The 13,038-nt window shown below is 48.0% G+C and overlaps 8 protein-coding genes across 8 annotated transcripts; 2 read left to right on the forward strand and 6 right to left on the reverse strand.

Annotated features, from left to right (window-relative positions):
* Positions 1-265: 265 nt before the first annotated feature.
* TRUGW13939_10703 (uncharacterized protein) lies at positions 266-704 on the reverse strand (the record flags this gene model as incomplete). The annotated part of the gene is made up of 2 exons (XM_035493813.1): positions 266-355; positions 477-704. The coding sequence occupies 2 exons, from the start codon at positions 702-704 to the stop codon at positions 266-268; spliced, it is 318 nt and encodes a 105-aa protein (XP_035349706.1).
* An 843-nt stretch (positions 705-1,547) lies between these two features.
* On the forward strand, positions 1,548-3,731 carry TRUGW13939_10704 (uncharacterized protein; the record flags this gene model as incomplete). Its single annotated transcript, XM_035493814.1, has 6 exons — positions 1,548-1,679; positions 1,749-1,819; positions 1,885-2,032; positions 2,098-3,180; positions 3,233-3,533; positions 3,616-3,731. 6 exons carry the CDS (start codon positions 1,548-1,550, stop codon positions 3,729-3,731), a joined length of 1,851 nt encoding a protein of 616 aa, XP_035349707.1.
* A 169-nt stretch (positions 3,732-3,900) lies between these two features.
* On the reverse strand, positions 3,901-5,852 carry TRUGW13939_10705 (uncharacterized protein; the record flags this gene model as incomplete). The annotated part of the gene is made up of 2 exons (XM_035493815.1): positions 3,901-4,325; positions 4,373-5,852. The coding sequence occupies 2 exons, from the start codon at positions 5,850-5,852 to the stop codon at positions 3,901-3,903; spliced, it is 1,905 nt and encodes a 634-aa protein (XP_035349708.1).
* Positions 5,853-7,265: 1,413 nt separating this feature from the next.
* On the reverse strand, positions 7,266-7,766 carry TRUGW13939_10706 (uncharacterized protein; the record flags this gene model as incomplete). Its single annotated transcript, XM_035493816.1, has 1 exon — positions 7,266-7,766. One exon carries the CDS (start codon positions 7,764-7,766, stop codon positions 7,266-7,268), a length of 501 nt encoding a protein of 166 aa, XP_035349709.1.
* A 306-nt stretch (positions 7,767-8,072) lies between these two features.
* TRUGW13939_10707 (uncharacterized protein) lies at positions 8,073-8,637 on the reverse strand (the record flags this gene model as incomplete). The annotated part of the gene is made up of 2 exons (XM_035493817.1): positions 8,073-8,453; positions 8,524-8,637. 2 exons carry the CDS (start codon positions 8,635-8,637, stop codon positions 8,073-8,075), a joined length of 495 nt encoding a protein of 164 aa, XP_035349710.1.
* A 537-nt stretch (positions 8,638-9,174) lies between these two features.
* TRUGW13939_10708 (uncharacterized protein) lies at positions 9,175-9,831 on the reverse strand (the record flags this gene model as incomplete). Its single annotated transcript, XM_035493818.1, has 2 exons — positions 9,175-9,594; positions 9,673-9,831. 2 exons carry the CDS (start codon positions 9,829-9,831, stop codon positions 9,175-9,177), a joined length of 579 nt encoding a protein of 192 aa, XP_035349711.1.
* Positions 9,832-10,226: 395 nt separating this feature from the next.
* TRUGW13939_10709 (uncharacterized protein) lies at positions 10,227-11,976 on the forward strand (the record flags this gene model as incomplete). The annotated part of the gene is made up of 3 exons (XM_035493819.1): positions 10,227-11,149; positions 11,206-11,506; positions 11,563-11,976. 3 exons carry the CDS (start codon positions 10,227-10,229, stop codon positions 11,974-11,976), a joined length of 1,638 nt encoding a protein of 545 aa, XP_035349712.1.
* Positions 11,977-12,036: 60 nt separating this feature from the next.
* Positions 12,037-12,891, reverse strand: TRUGW13939_10710 (uncharacterized protein; the record flags this gene model as incomplete). Its single annotated transcript, XM_035493820.1, has 1 exon — positions 12,037-12,891. The coding sequence occupies one exon, from the start codon at positions 12,889-12,891 to the stop codon at positions 12,037-12,039; it is 855 nt and encodes a 284-aa protein (XP_035349713.1).
* Positions 12,892-13,038: the final 147 nt, after the last annotated feature.

Here is a 13,038-nt window from a genome sequence, read left to right on the forward strand (position 1 = left end):
GAGATGGGATAGAGTGAGAAGAGCTAAATGCGATCCATCCTGTCGTGCTCAACAGCTTGTGTCTGGGTGTGTTCTGTCTAACGTCAACTGCTTTCCCCACGTCAAGTGTTCCGCGGCCTTTGCATGATGGGCCACTAAACCATTTCGGGAAGAACGTCATCGCGGTTGTCCCTCTTCCACCTCCAACTTCAACTGCCATGGCAAACCAAAATTAAAGCGTCAATACGGACCATTTCAATTTTTACTTTGAATAAGTCATTAGTGGCTAATACGAAACATCCTGCCACAGCCCTTTCATCAGGACATAGTATAGTCGGTCCTCTCCCAGAATGAAGCCGATGAAATCGACAGAGTTCTGCGCAGCGTCAATAAAGGTTAGTTGAACAAAAGTTTAGAGGCTTGGATCAAAATATACACATACGACGAGACTGCTACATCCTTCTCTTTGAATGAAACTTTCTAGGCGAGATACTGACAGTGGATGCCAATGCAGAGCTGGCAGCGCTTTTCTCCACCGCCGCAATAGCCTGCAGTGATGATATTGTCATTAATATGGATACGGACAGATATATTGACTTGCGCTGGACTATCTTACCGCCGGCAGGAACACACTCAGTCTTGTCACCATCCAAGATATCTTCTTGGGACATACCAAAGGCTTGTAGAGCTTCCACGAAAAGCAAAGTGAGGATAAAAGACATCATTTTTTTCAACTGAATGTGTTCAATTTTAATCACACAGAACGATACTTCAGGGGAAAAAAAAATTCGAAACCGCATTTCCTCTCGGGGCTCTAGATATCGACAGAGCCTACTTTCTGTTTTCGGAAGAAAACTCCAATGTCAATCCGTATAAGGAAACAAAGAGTTGGGCCTGGGATATTCACCGCAGCCGGTCCGGAGAATTGCCAGTGCTCTTGTCTCGATTAGACATCAGTCAATACATGGTTTTGGGACTTTGTTTCGGGCAGCTCTTGTCATTGTCTTGTTTTGTCTTTGTTGGGGAATTCAAGTTTTGGCCAATTACAATAGGCCGGAATGATTAACCTTTACATTATGAGAACTAGCTTATACCTATTGACGTATATCAAACACTAATAATACAATTGATCCTCCCTTTAATTTTGTATTGTTGTATAACCTGCCTAGGTAGGCTTAGCCGGCGTGGAGATGAGCTTTGCGGGGAAGCCCCACCCCAGCAAGGAACAAGAAGAGGTTTGTAGAGAGGAATGTTACTAGGTGGCGGGCATAAATGCTGGTTCTAACGATGAGTATAGTTTAATTGAAAGTTAAAAAGGTATTTGCAGAAAATTGAGTCTTGTTTAAGGTTGACAGGACTCACATGCCGGAGCGTGACACTTGACTACCGAGCAGCTACCTTCCCCGCACAACACGAAGCCCCCGGCACCAAGTGCATGTATCTTCCTCTGTTCTCACCGACTACATACATGCATCGTTTCCCTCTACATTCTTTACCCTTGACCTTCGTTATTGCAGCTCACATCGAGGCAATCACGCGTGCAGCTGTCACTCGGTGACTGGTCAACCATGAAGCTGCATCGTCCGCTCTATGCAGCCCCAAGCGCTTTGATGCGCAGGCAATGCAGGAATATACACGGCCTTCAGTCACGGTATTCTCGCGGCTTACTGACACAGAGTTATGCTCGAGGCCCTGACCAGGTGCGTTCCGAAGACCCTGATCTCCGATGGTCTTGAATAGACTTGTTGATATCGAAATCTCAAAAACAGCCACCTTTAATAGAGAAGACTATTCCGGACCATTTTTCTTCTATCGTTCAGCAGTTTGGAGATCGGACGGCGTATGTGAACTTTGCCGATCTCTGTATTTCTACACAATCAGCGGCTGACATTGCTTGCGCTCTAGAGTAGTCTCGCGACACCAGAATGACCGTCTCACATATGACACGCTTGACCGCATGAGCAACAGCCTCGCTCGGGGCTTGATATCCATCGGGGTTCAAAAAGGCGACCGTGTCGCTATCATGTTGGGCAACTCTATAGAGTATGCAGCTGTGCGTGCATATTCGAACGTTCTCTTGCATTCCTAAAAGCATACTGACAACATTGTCATCCCCAGGCCACATATGCGATATTTAAACTGGGCGCCATACTGGTACCACTCAATCCTTCCTTCAACGCAAACCAAGTTGTCGCTGCACTGGGCCATCTAGGAACAACTCATTTAATAATTAGTGCCGAGGCAAATCTACCGAGACGTCCACCTCGTGATAATACGCCTTTGATCAAACATATTGTTCCTGATTTACAGGCAGCACATCTGAATTCAGAACTAATTCCGACCCTCAAGCATATAGTCATCGTCGACAACTCTGCTGGACGCATTGATACAACTGCATATAGTCCACTAACGCCTTATTCTTCCATATTATCCAGCCTTCGACCTGACGGAGATCGATTGTCACCTCAAAATCTCTCCAATAACGACGTTGTAAATATCCAATTCACGTCCGGAACCACGTCGATGCCCAAAGCAGCATGTCTGACACACCGATCAATCCTCAACAACGGCGCACATATCGGCGATCGAATGCTACTAACAGAGAATGATGTTGTCTGCTGTCCACCCCCACTTTTCCATTGCTTCGGATGCATATTGGGCTACATGGCAACGGCAACACATGGCTCTTCCATTGTCTTCCCGTCAGAATCATTCAACGGCTTGGCCGCCCTTGAGGCCGTGCGAGAAGAAAAATGTACAGCACTCTACGGCGTGCCGACCATGTTCATCGAGGAACTAGGCTTGCTTGACAAAGGCGAGGTGCCGTCCGACGGATTCCAATACTTGCGCACTGGCATCGCAGCCGGAAGCAGCATTCCAGCAGAACTCATGCGAAAGCTACACAAGAGGCTGAACCTCACTGAACTGACAATCTGTTACGGGATGACCGAGACCAGTCCAGTGTCGGCCATGACTACGACTGATGATCCCATGGAGAAACGGATCAACACTGTTGGACAGCTCATGCCACATGTTGAGGCAAAAATCGTCAATCCGGCGGACAATAGCGGCCTCTTGCCAATAGAGACAAAAGGCGAACTGGCCGTGAGCGGCTACCTGTTGATGAAAGAGTACTGGGATGCCCCAGACAAGACGGCGCAGGTGATGCTGGCGGACGAGAATGGCAAGATCTGGATGCACGTGAGTATCAGCAGTCTTTTCTCCAGATAACTTGAACTGACTGAATAAATAGACCGGCGACGAAGCAAGCATGTCGCCCGACGGCTACATTACTATCACGGGGCGCATCAAAGACCTGATCATCCGCGGCGGCGAGAACATCCACCCGCTAGAGATTGAAAACTGCCTCCTCGCTCACCCGGCTGTTTCAGAGACATCTGTGGTCGGGGTTCCAGACGAAAAGTACGGCGAAGTCGTGGGCGCATTCGTGGTACCTGCTATTCCTAAAGCTGCGAATAAGACGGGACTCGGTGAAGAAGTGCTTACTGAAGAGTTGAAGACGTGGGTGAGGCAAAAATTGAGCAATCATTTAGGTGAGTAGTCCCCTACCTACCTTTATAAGCACTTCATCATGGAAAGAAAGACGATCAGCTGACTCAAATTACAACTCGACAGTGCCGAAATACATATTCTTTATCGCTAGCTCGGACCTCTTTCCCAAAACAGCCAGTGGAAAAATCCAAAAGTACAAGCTCAAGGAGACTGCCATTCAGCTGTTGAAGGAGCGGTAGGAGATTCAGACGTCAACAAAGCCATATACTTTCATGCTATAGAGAAGAAGTACTATATTCTAGAATACAAGCCATGGACATTATTTCAATCCATCAAAAATGATTTACACTGACATTGAAATTGAAAATGAACGAAGTGATACACGATCCGTCAACTGGTAGTTCGTGCTCAGGTTTTTTCTGGAGGAATATGGTTATGCATCTTCCCAACCGCAACAGAGTCATCGAGCATGGTATCTGACTCTGCCACCTGGCCAACATCGGGACTGCAGCACACGATTCTCCTCATTGATCGATCTTCCAGAGCATCTTCGATTGAAATACGCATTTCCGGGTCCGGGTGCAGCATTTTCAAAACCAGCCGGCTCAATCCGTTGCTAGGTAGAGTAGCAAAAGCGCGGCCACACGAAGGATATTCTCTCTTGGTGATTTTTCCTTTGGGGTTTCTCAGTAAAAATTTATGCCAGCCAGCTAGGAATTTGGCATAGTCAGGATCTTCCGGTTTTGCGGTTTGCCACGGTATCCCATGAAAGAACAGCGTCATGCATACAATCGCACACGACCATACGTCGAGAGAACGCGGATCATAATCGCCTGGATCACATTAAATTGATGTCTCAATAGACGTAGGTAATACATACCATTTTCAGCGAGAACCTCTGGGGAGATATAAGGCAAGCTTCCACAAATTCCTGGAGAGCATTTTTGAGTTCCATCCATGAGTTTTCCGCACTGTCCATCTGCGCTTCTCAACCCAGGGTGTATGCCGGAAAAGACTTCAGAAACACCAAAATCGGTGATTTTCAATTGTCCTTCGGTTGTAATTAGCAAGTTTTCTGGTTTTATATCACGGTGTGCGATGCCATGTTGATGCAAGTACGCCACACCTCGCAGCAATTGCTTGAAGAAACAAAGGTTATCTTCTTCCTCGAGATAGCCTTTTTGAATCAGCGAGTATAGCTCTCCTTGGTCACAATACTCCATGACATGGTTCCATCGCCCGTGATTCCTGCAAAGGCGAATTGTCTTCACAATATTTGGATGTTGAAGACTATTGGCGATACTAAATTCCGACTTGATCTTTTGCTCGAATTCTCGTCTGTCTTCGTTTCGACCGCATTTTCGGAATTCCTTGACGGCATATCGAACATCCTTCGAACACCCCTTTTTGTACAAGATTCTTACAGTGGCCGTTGTACCTTTTCCAATTTCCTTTCCATGTCTTCCAGGTATCCGTCTTCCATTGCAATATTCGCGGCTTAGTTCGCATGAATCAACATTGAAATCTTCGGGCAATTCTGCGCTCAGCCGTCGAGATTTCGATCCTACACCGGCTCTGGCAGGTATGGAAAATTCGGGAGTATTCCTGTGCTGGGGGGTACCTGCTGTTGGTGACCTAACTATCTTCTTTGGCGCTGGTCTTGGGCGTGGGAGGGCGGCAAACTTGATTCTATTTCTGAAAGAAAGGCTGCGCGCCGCCTTTTGAAGAGGCGAAGGCGTTTGACTAGGAGCTGAGCTGGCATTCATGCAAGCGGTTTCTAATTGGGACATGCAATCAGAAGGAATTGAGAAGCTGGATGAATCTGACTGTGATTGCGGTTCCTGGGATTGTTGGCTAACGACGGCTTCTCTGTGGGATCTGGAACCGATCCTCCGCGTCTTTGCTGGGTGATGGTAGTTGTCACGTCGAAAGAAGCTTCTAATTGATGATGTTGATTTTCTTGAAAGAGACGAGCGGTTTTGTGGGTTTGAAGCTGTCATGGGACGAAAGTCGCCGCCAGTGGGCGGTGCCAATTTCGAATAGTCTTGTTGGTGTGGAGACGATGGCCGAAGCATTAGAGGCTCTGTACTGGCATGATATCGTCGAGACAGCCTTTTGGGCTTGGGGGGAGAGATGGCCACTGCCTCTGGGCAGAATGTCGGACACGAGGGGACAACAAGCATCTGTGAGGTGTGTATTGTGCCACAAGCAATTGACTTGGAGAAGCTTTCCAGTCGAAGACTCGAGGTCGTTTCACCCAAACCACGGTGTAACAATCCCGCCGAACATGGGTCCATACTATGTTGCTGGCCCGGGCCCAATTGGGCCTTGGACATGTGCATGGCAGGAATCAGCAACATCTTGAACAAGTGGTGGTGGGATACTGTAGGTGATGAGGAATTGAAGATGATGATGCCTTTGGACAATGAGAAATGAATGAACAGTGACAAGGAGATTTTGAGAGTCGGATTCAAGCTAGATTAAGAAAAATAAAAAGGGAGTGATAGACTAGATAGTAAACATTGAGGTGACAAAACAAAGGCCTCGAGGTGAGGGTATCAAGAGGAAAGAGAGAAGGTTAGGGTTTAGTGACCCCGAGGACATGATGGGCAGCGATATACTAAATATACACATACAGGCAGGAGCGCTCCCTGAGCCCTCTGGGCCGCCAAGACACGCCCGCCCTGCCAAGACTCCGCCAAGAAGTTGCTGTTTGGGGAAGAATGACCTGGCGATAGTACTGGCAATTATTCTTCTTCTTCTTATCGTCTATGTTGGGGACGACCGTTTTTAGCTGCTGCCTGCGACGGGTCAATGCAGAAGATCTCACTGCTCAGATCATCATCGCTTGCCCAATTATAGAGCCATGCACCGACGTACATTCATGCGTATGAGGGATTATCTTATCTCTGTGCAAGGGTGCATGTCCAACCAACCATTTGGATCTTGGGTTGCGTTGCAGAAAGCCCATGGGGGTATTGTGTCAGCTTTTGCGTGTTGTGCAGGTGAGCAGCCTGAGATCTGAAATGGGGGATGCAGTCAGCGTCGTAGCCTCGATTGAGATCAACCCATTGGCAGATCACCACGACATAGGCTTGGTCTCAAAAGAAGGAATTTGTGCGCTGTCCGACCGCAGGGCCTATTGAACGCCTGTGCAGATCCTCCGTATGCCAAGCCTATCAATAATGCCCTAATTATGAGCACCTCAGCATACATGAAAGGCGTCCTAGGTGGCTAAGTAGTTACTTGGTACTTGCATGCAAACGCAGAAATAAAGTTTCCCCTACACACTCAGAGCAATATACATTCTCAGCAATGTGCGTAACTGCCAAGTTGCTCCGCCTCGCATTCCTCCCTGTGACTAGGCTTGGCGTGGAGGGTGCTCTGCCAAGCCTGGACAGGACAGCGGAACGGCGGATGATTACCGTCTGCCTGTTGCAAAGAGCTACGTGTTGTGTAACAAGACGGCGGGAAAATCGGATATCGCTATGGTTAACTTGATGCCTAGGACTATCAGGACTATCACTTGGTATCATAGACTCCTTCGACCGGAGTAGTATTATCTGCATTGTTGATGCAGCGCCACCCGGCTCGGGGATACATGGGAATATCTTGAAATTCCCGGAAAACCGCTCATAAAATTGATTTTCCAAAAGAAACTGATTTGCTGCTGGACTTTACCAGGTTTCTATTGCCGCGCGTTCTTGTCCAAAATCGACATCTGCTGGCAAAACACCCTTCGGCGAACACACAACATCCAAAGTATCGCATGATCAAGCCATCAGCACTTCTAAGGGATTTCTCAAGCCCTTCAGACTGTGAGCACACCGCACATGTGGAATGCGTCGAAATACACCCTTGTCGGCCGTTTCCTGCATGAAGTGCTTCCACTCAGATGTTTGAATCCATTGACGCCACGCATTTTTGCTCTTGAAGCTGGCTAGCAACAAAGTATCATGCATTTCCTGGCTGGACGTTCCCCGCGGACGCCCCGGCGGCGCCATCTCAACTGGAATAGCTTCGAAGCGAGTAACGTAGGGGCTTTGATTGGCGTGTTCTCGCACTTCTGCGAGAAGACTGTCTAACTGGTGGTTTCTTGCTTCGGACCCCCCAGCTGCATTTTCCGATTTCAAACCAGTCGCAGGGTTTTGCAGATTGTAGGTCATCTGTGACGCAAAGAAGAATATTATACACGCCAGTGGCTTCTCCTTTTCGCGCCGAGACGCCTCGATTCTCTCATTAGTTAGAGATTGACGTGTCTTATGAAACAACATGATGATGAGCGGTTTTTCCTCGTTTTCCACCAGTCGGTCATGCTACGTAAACAAAAGTTGATGTGTCAAAGATCAACATGGGTATGACGTGAAGCCACTCTTCCGAGCCTTCCTAAGTTCCATGTCAAAAAATCGTACCGTGGTTGATAGACATTTGACATAAGTCTAAATTGACTTGGCATTTTTTAGTACAACAGTATTTCTCTAGCTATACCAGGCTCGGTGTCCAGCCGTAACATCATGGTAGGTATTGTTGGATAATACCTTCAGCTAGGTTGACTTTCTTTTTGGAAGGATCCTCTGGCCCTATTTTGACTCTGGCTCCCTATGCAAACCTTGCAGCCAAGGCACACGGCTCTCGGCAAACGCTTCGTCTTGAGGTCTCAACTTGGTCTCATGCAAATTAAAATCGTCCACCGTGCCAATGCGAAGCACACTTATTCCCGGATATCCTGAGCTAACACGGTACATCAAAGAACCACATGTTGCACAGAAATTACTCGTCACCGTATTTCCCGACGCAATAGTGTGCGATCGTTCAAATGTCTTCAGATTGTCACGCCCACGGACATGTTGTAGGTGCGAGTTGGCTATTGTGAAACAGGACGAGAACATCGATGCGGTTATCTTATGACAGTCTTTACAATGACAGATGAAGGTGTTGACTAAGCCAGGGCCCTCAGTTGGCTAGAAGGTATATATATATATATCAGAATCAGAATACCAACAATCGATCGACTCCTGCCGTCAAACCTACAAATGCCAACTGGACAGAACCACAAAAGCATGTCGCCGTCGCTGTTGCTGTTGCCTCATCTTCATTCCCTGCTAGCTTTGGTGAAGCTATATCCGGCTCTTGTGTAGTCGACATGTTTATTCGTTTTCGTGTTTGCGAGATATAATAAGAATTTCACTGGACATGATTCACTCTCCAGACTCTTGCTGAAGAGCCCTTGCATTTGTAGACTTGCAGTAATGCTTACAAAGCAAGAACTGATTATCAATCATGAATTGACTAATCTCAACAATGAGTCACCTGATCAGATATGTTAACTATATCCCTTTTATTATAGGCCGATTTGTAAAACTTACAGGGCGGCGATGGTGGCGATTATGGCACTATTTAGAGCCGTCGGTGGCCTAACACTCTAGGCACCCTTGCGAGGACTGCTCAGCCCAGAGTTGCGGACCTCGTCTGACAAATGCGACATTGGGATCTCCTCTGCTAGTCGACATGTTATTTCTCGCAGTCTAGCACCAGTGTGAGAGTGTAAATGGGCGGAAATGGCTGCCAGCGTTGGCAAACCAAAAAAAAGCACTGTCGCACACTATAACCAAGGCTGGTGGAGCACATCACCGTAGAATGAGAAAGTCCGCCATTTGGATAAACATAATGCCAATGTCGCTTTCAAAAGTCTTGTATTCCAGTTTCCCCTTCCAGGTTATCTGCCGAATCCTTGCCATCCCGATCTTCGCTAATGATCCATTCGGGCTCCTCGCCATCGAAATAGCGTTCTTGCTCCTCATTCCAGTCATCGTATTCGTCATTTTCATCGACTTTTTCATATTCAAAATCGTAATCAGCGCCCTTGAGAAAACGCATCTCCATCTCCCAGCGCCAGCGCTTCTCCCCTTCTTCCTTGTTGGCCGGTATGTCCTCCTCGTCTTCGGCCACAATTTCGCCATTTGGCCCTTGCCTGTAGCTCAGCATTGCATTCGGATCAGGATGGGCAAGGGCGTCCATCTTCGCCTCTGATCGAAGGAGATCGGCTTGCAATATGCCGGAGAAGCCTTTGGCGCGTCCCTCGGATTCTCTCTCGGCGGGTGTCTGAAAACGCCGGATTAAACGGTCGTAAAGTAACGGGTCTAGTAGCTGCTGTTAGTTCATTGCCGTGAAGCTCCGAACGTCAGAGTGCAAGCGAGAAGGAGCGCGCGGACCAGCCATCTCGAGATCAGCAGAAAAATACTCTGGGTGCTGATCCAGGAATCGCTTCCGCCGGTTCTTCACCTGTACGGAAGCAGGCGGCTTCAGTCGAGACGAGGCCGGCGGTGGGGAGGCAGACATTGCGTCTTTCGATCTGTACTCAGGGATCCCAGAGTCTATTGGGAAGAAGGGCATGGTGAAGCTGTGTAACTGTAGGTTGAAGCTGTAGCGGTGATGGCGAGCTCCGGCAATAAAGCGAGTCTAGTGACGTACGGGCTGGGGTGGGTCTTTCCGCCACTGTCGCATGTAGATGGATGTTTGTTGTTGACACGAGACACTCTTGACTCCTGGTCTTCTCCTGTACGATTGCGTCCTCAAAAATGCCCTCATTGATGCATTAATGATCCTGAACATTCTTTATGCTCTTTCGGACAAATTCGTCCAACCATTGCGCTGACGTCCTTGGATCGCTAGTCTTAGACCTCTACCAATCCTGAAGCCGGCCTGAAATAGCTTCAAAGACAGGGAAGCGCAAAATGGTGTGCTATGACCTCGCAAAAGCAGTGGCAATAATTTATCTTGCTTCTGTCTATTCCGTGCTATCACAGCTTGCCCTAGCACCAGTCTATGGATCAACTCCAGCACGCCTGTATCATCAAGCTTTGTGCTCCACTGCTGTGCTGGCTGGATATGTTCTTGGATCCCGATCCTCTCTGATATCCCACAAGGGACGACAGTTTCTTCCAACGCTTGCATTTTTGATACCAAATATCCAGTTCCTCCTCTTCCCATTCAGCTCTCAGTTGGGAAATCCAACTGGTCCGCTGTTGACCGAGCTCCTCACCATTGCGCCGTTGATTTTTCTTTCTGCGGCTGCTTCGTCGACAGTATTGAAGCCTCTAAATCTACAACACTATGGTGCAATCATCTCAGAACTGATACCTCCTATTGGGGGTCTGCTTTTTTTCAACCTTGCACAAACCACCGCTCAGTCTGCCATACCCTTACACCTTGATTCGGCCCTATTCATCACTAGTTTCGGGTTGCAAGTTGGACTTGCAGTGCTGTATACTGTGGTAGTCCCTCAACGCCTTTTTTGGGTTTTATGTACAGTACCAGTCGTGATTTTTTCCCTAAGAGCCAATGTACATATGCCGTTTGCATATACAACGGCAAGGCTAAACTCGACGCTGCAAGAGGTCAATTACTCCCTTGTTGACCGACAGGAGTCCCTCACCGGGTATATATCCGTTTTGGATAACATGCAGGTTGGATTTCGGGCCATGAGGTGTGATCACAGCTTATTAGGTGGACACTGGACCCACTTACCCTCTGGTTACAACCCAAGGGTGTCAGATCCGATATATGCTGTCTTCACCATGTTGGAGTCGGTTAGGCTGGTTGAACCTGAAAACAATGGCCTGGTAAAGAAAGACACGGAGAGCAACGCACTCGTCATGTATGGTTATCCGAACAACAGCTCCCTTGGCAGTTCGCTGACTGATTGTTATTTAGTGGACTGGGAATCGGTACTACGCCTGCTGCACTAATCCAACATGGCATCCATACAACAATTGTCGAAATCGACCCGATTGTATACAAGTTTGCCTTGCAGTACTTCCAATTCCCGAGAAACCATACTGCAATCATCGACAACGCAGTTACTTTCGTCGAAACTGCACAACGCCAAACGCAGCAGTACGACTATATCGTGCACGATGTGTTTACAGGTGGCGTAGAACCAGTTGACTTATTCACTTTGGAATTCATGCAGGGGCTGTACGCGCTTCTCAAGGATGATGGTATTGTGGCAATTGTTAGTCCCGCCCCGTTTCCACTTCTAGTGTCTTCAGTCTCTAATTTTAGAAAAAGAACTACGCAGGTGATCTGTCGTTGCCAGGCGCAGGCTTAATAGTCCGCACGATCAGAAGCGTGTTCCCTCAATGCCGTATCTTCCGCGAGAACAATGGCTTAGAGAAGTCTGACACGGATCCTCTGGGGTTCACTAACATGGTCATTTTCTGCAAAAAGTCGTCAACCGCACCTCTAACATTCCGCGCTCCGAATGAAGACGACTATCTAGGTAGCCAGTCCAGGGAGGCCTATATGTATCCTCAACATGAAATTGATCCCAAAGTCTTCGACGCAGCATATGACACGACAGACCAACAGATATTACAAGCCGGCAAGACGAGAATGATCGAGGCCTACCACATGAAAAATGCCATCGGCCATTGGAATATCATGAGAGGAGTCCTTCCTGCTAAAGTGTGGGAGAATTTCTGAATATTGAAATTGATATAATTTACGTACCGCATTCTATTCACGAAAGTATTCTTCGTTATTCTAAAATATACCCTTCTCTCCAGCCGTGAGGTTCTTCCGGATAAGCTCGATGTCTGTGTCTTCAAACCCGAGGGCTGTCTTCAGATACCCCTCTCCACCGCCATAGTTCTTGTCAATGAGTTCTAACGTGGCGATTATATTCTCCTTTTGAGCCGAAAACATCCGCTTTACTCCAGCTTCATCTGCATTGGGTCCCATTTCCTTGAGTGTTTTCTCAGCAAGTGCAGCCCTTATCTTTGGATCAAACGCTGTTTCTGTAAGAGCATACTCGTCTCCAACAACATCATATTCCTTCACTCCAGCTACCAGCAGCAGGAGCGCCACAATGACACCCGTACGGTCCTTTCCAGCCGTACAATGGAGCAAAAGAGGCTTCTGGGGGTGGTCGCGCACATGCTCGAAAATCACCTTGTACGCACCCGCACCTTCCCGAAGGATTTCGGCATATGCAGCGACAAAGCCTTCGGTACCATTGTCCGACATGTAATTTGCCCACCTTTTGGCCAGTGCTCTCGGGCTCGCGTCTGTCTCGGGGAAGACTGGTCTATGTAGCACAGTGATGCCTTCAGCTGACGTGAGCAGGCTAGGTGCATTATCCTTGCGCAACTCGACATTTGACCGAAGGTCGTAGATTGTATGTACGCCCAAGTCCTGGGCGAGGGTTTTGATGCCGTCGGCTGTGACACGAGTGGGCAAAGCCGAGCGGAAAATGAAGCCTCGTCGCGTTGAAGACGAGTCCGTGATCGAGTAGCCCCCTATGTCGCGGAAATTGGGTATGCCATCGACATGAACAAAAGGAGGAGACGGGGCAGAATTTGACGCCGCATGGGCTGGCAGTGATGATATCGAAGTCATTGAATGATATCAAAGTCTGGAATTGCGATTTTTCGTGTATTCTTTAGGCGACCTATGAAATGCGGTTTGCATCAAACAGGGTTCACATGCGTGGACATGAAGAACAAACACTAATTACAAATTATTTACTCGGCTTAAAATCGCTGT

This window comes from Talaromyces rugulosus, chromosome VI (assembly GCF_013368755.1).
Source record: "Talaromyces rugulosus chromosome VI, complete sequence".
In the NCBI taxonomy this organism is placed as follows: domain Eukaryota; kingdom Fungi; phylum Ascomycota; class Eurotiomycetes; order Eurotiales; family Trichocomaceae; genus Talaromyces; species Talaromyces rugulosus.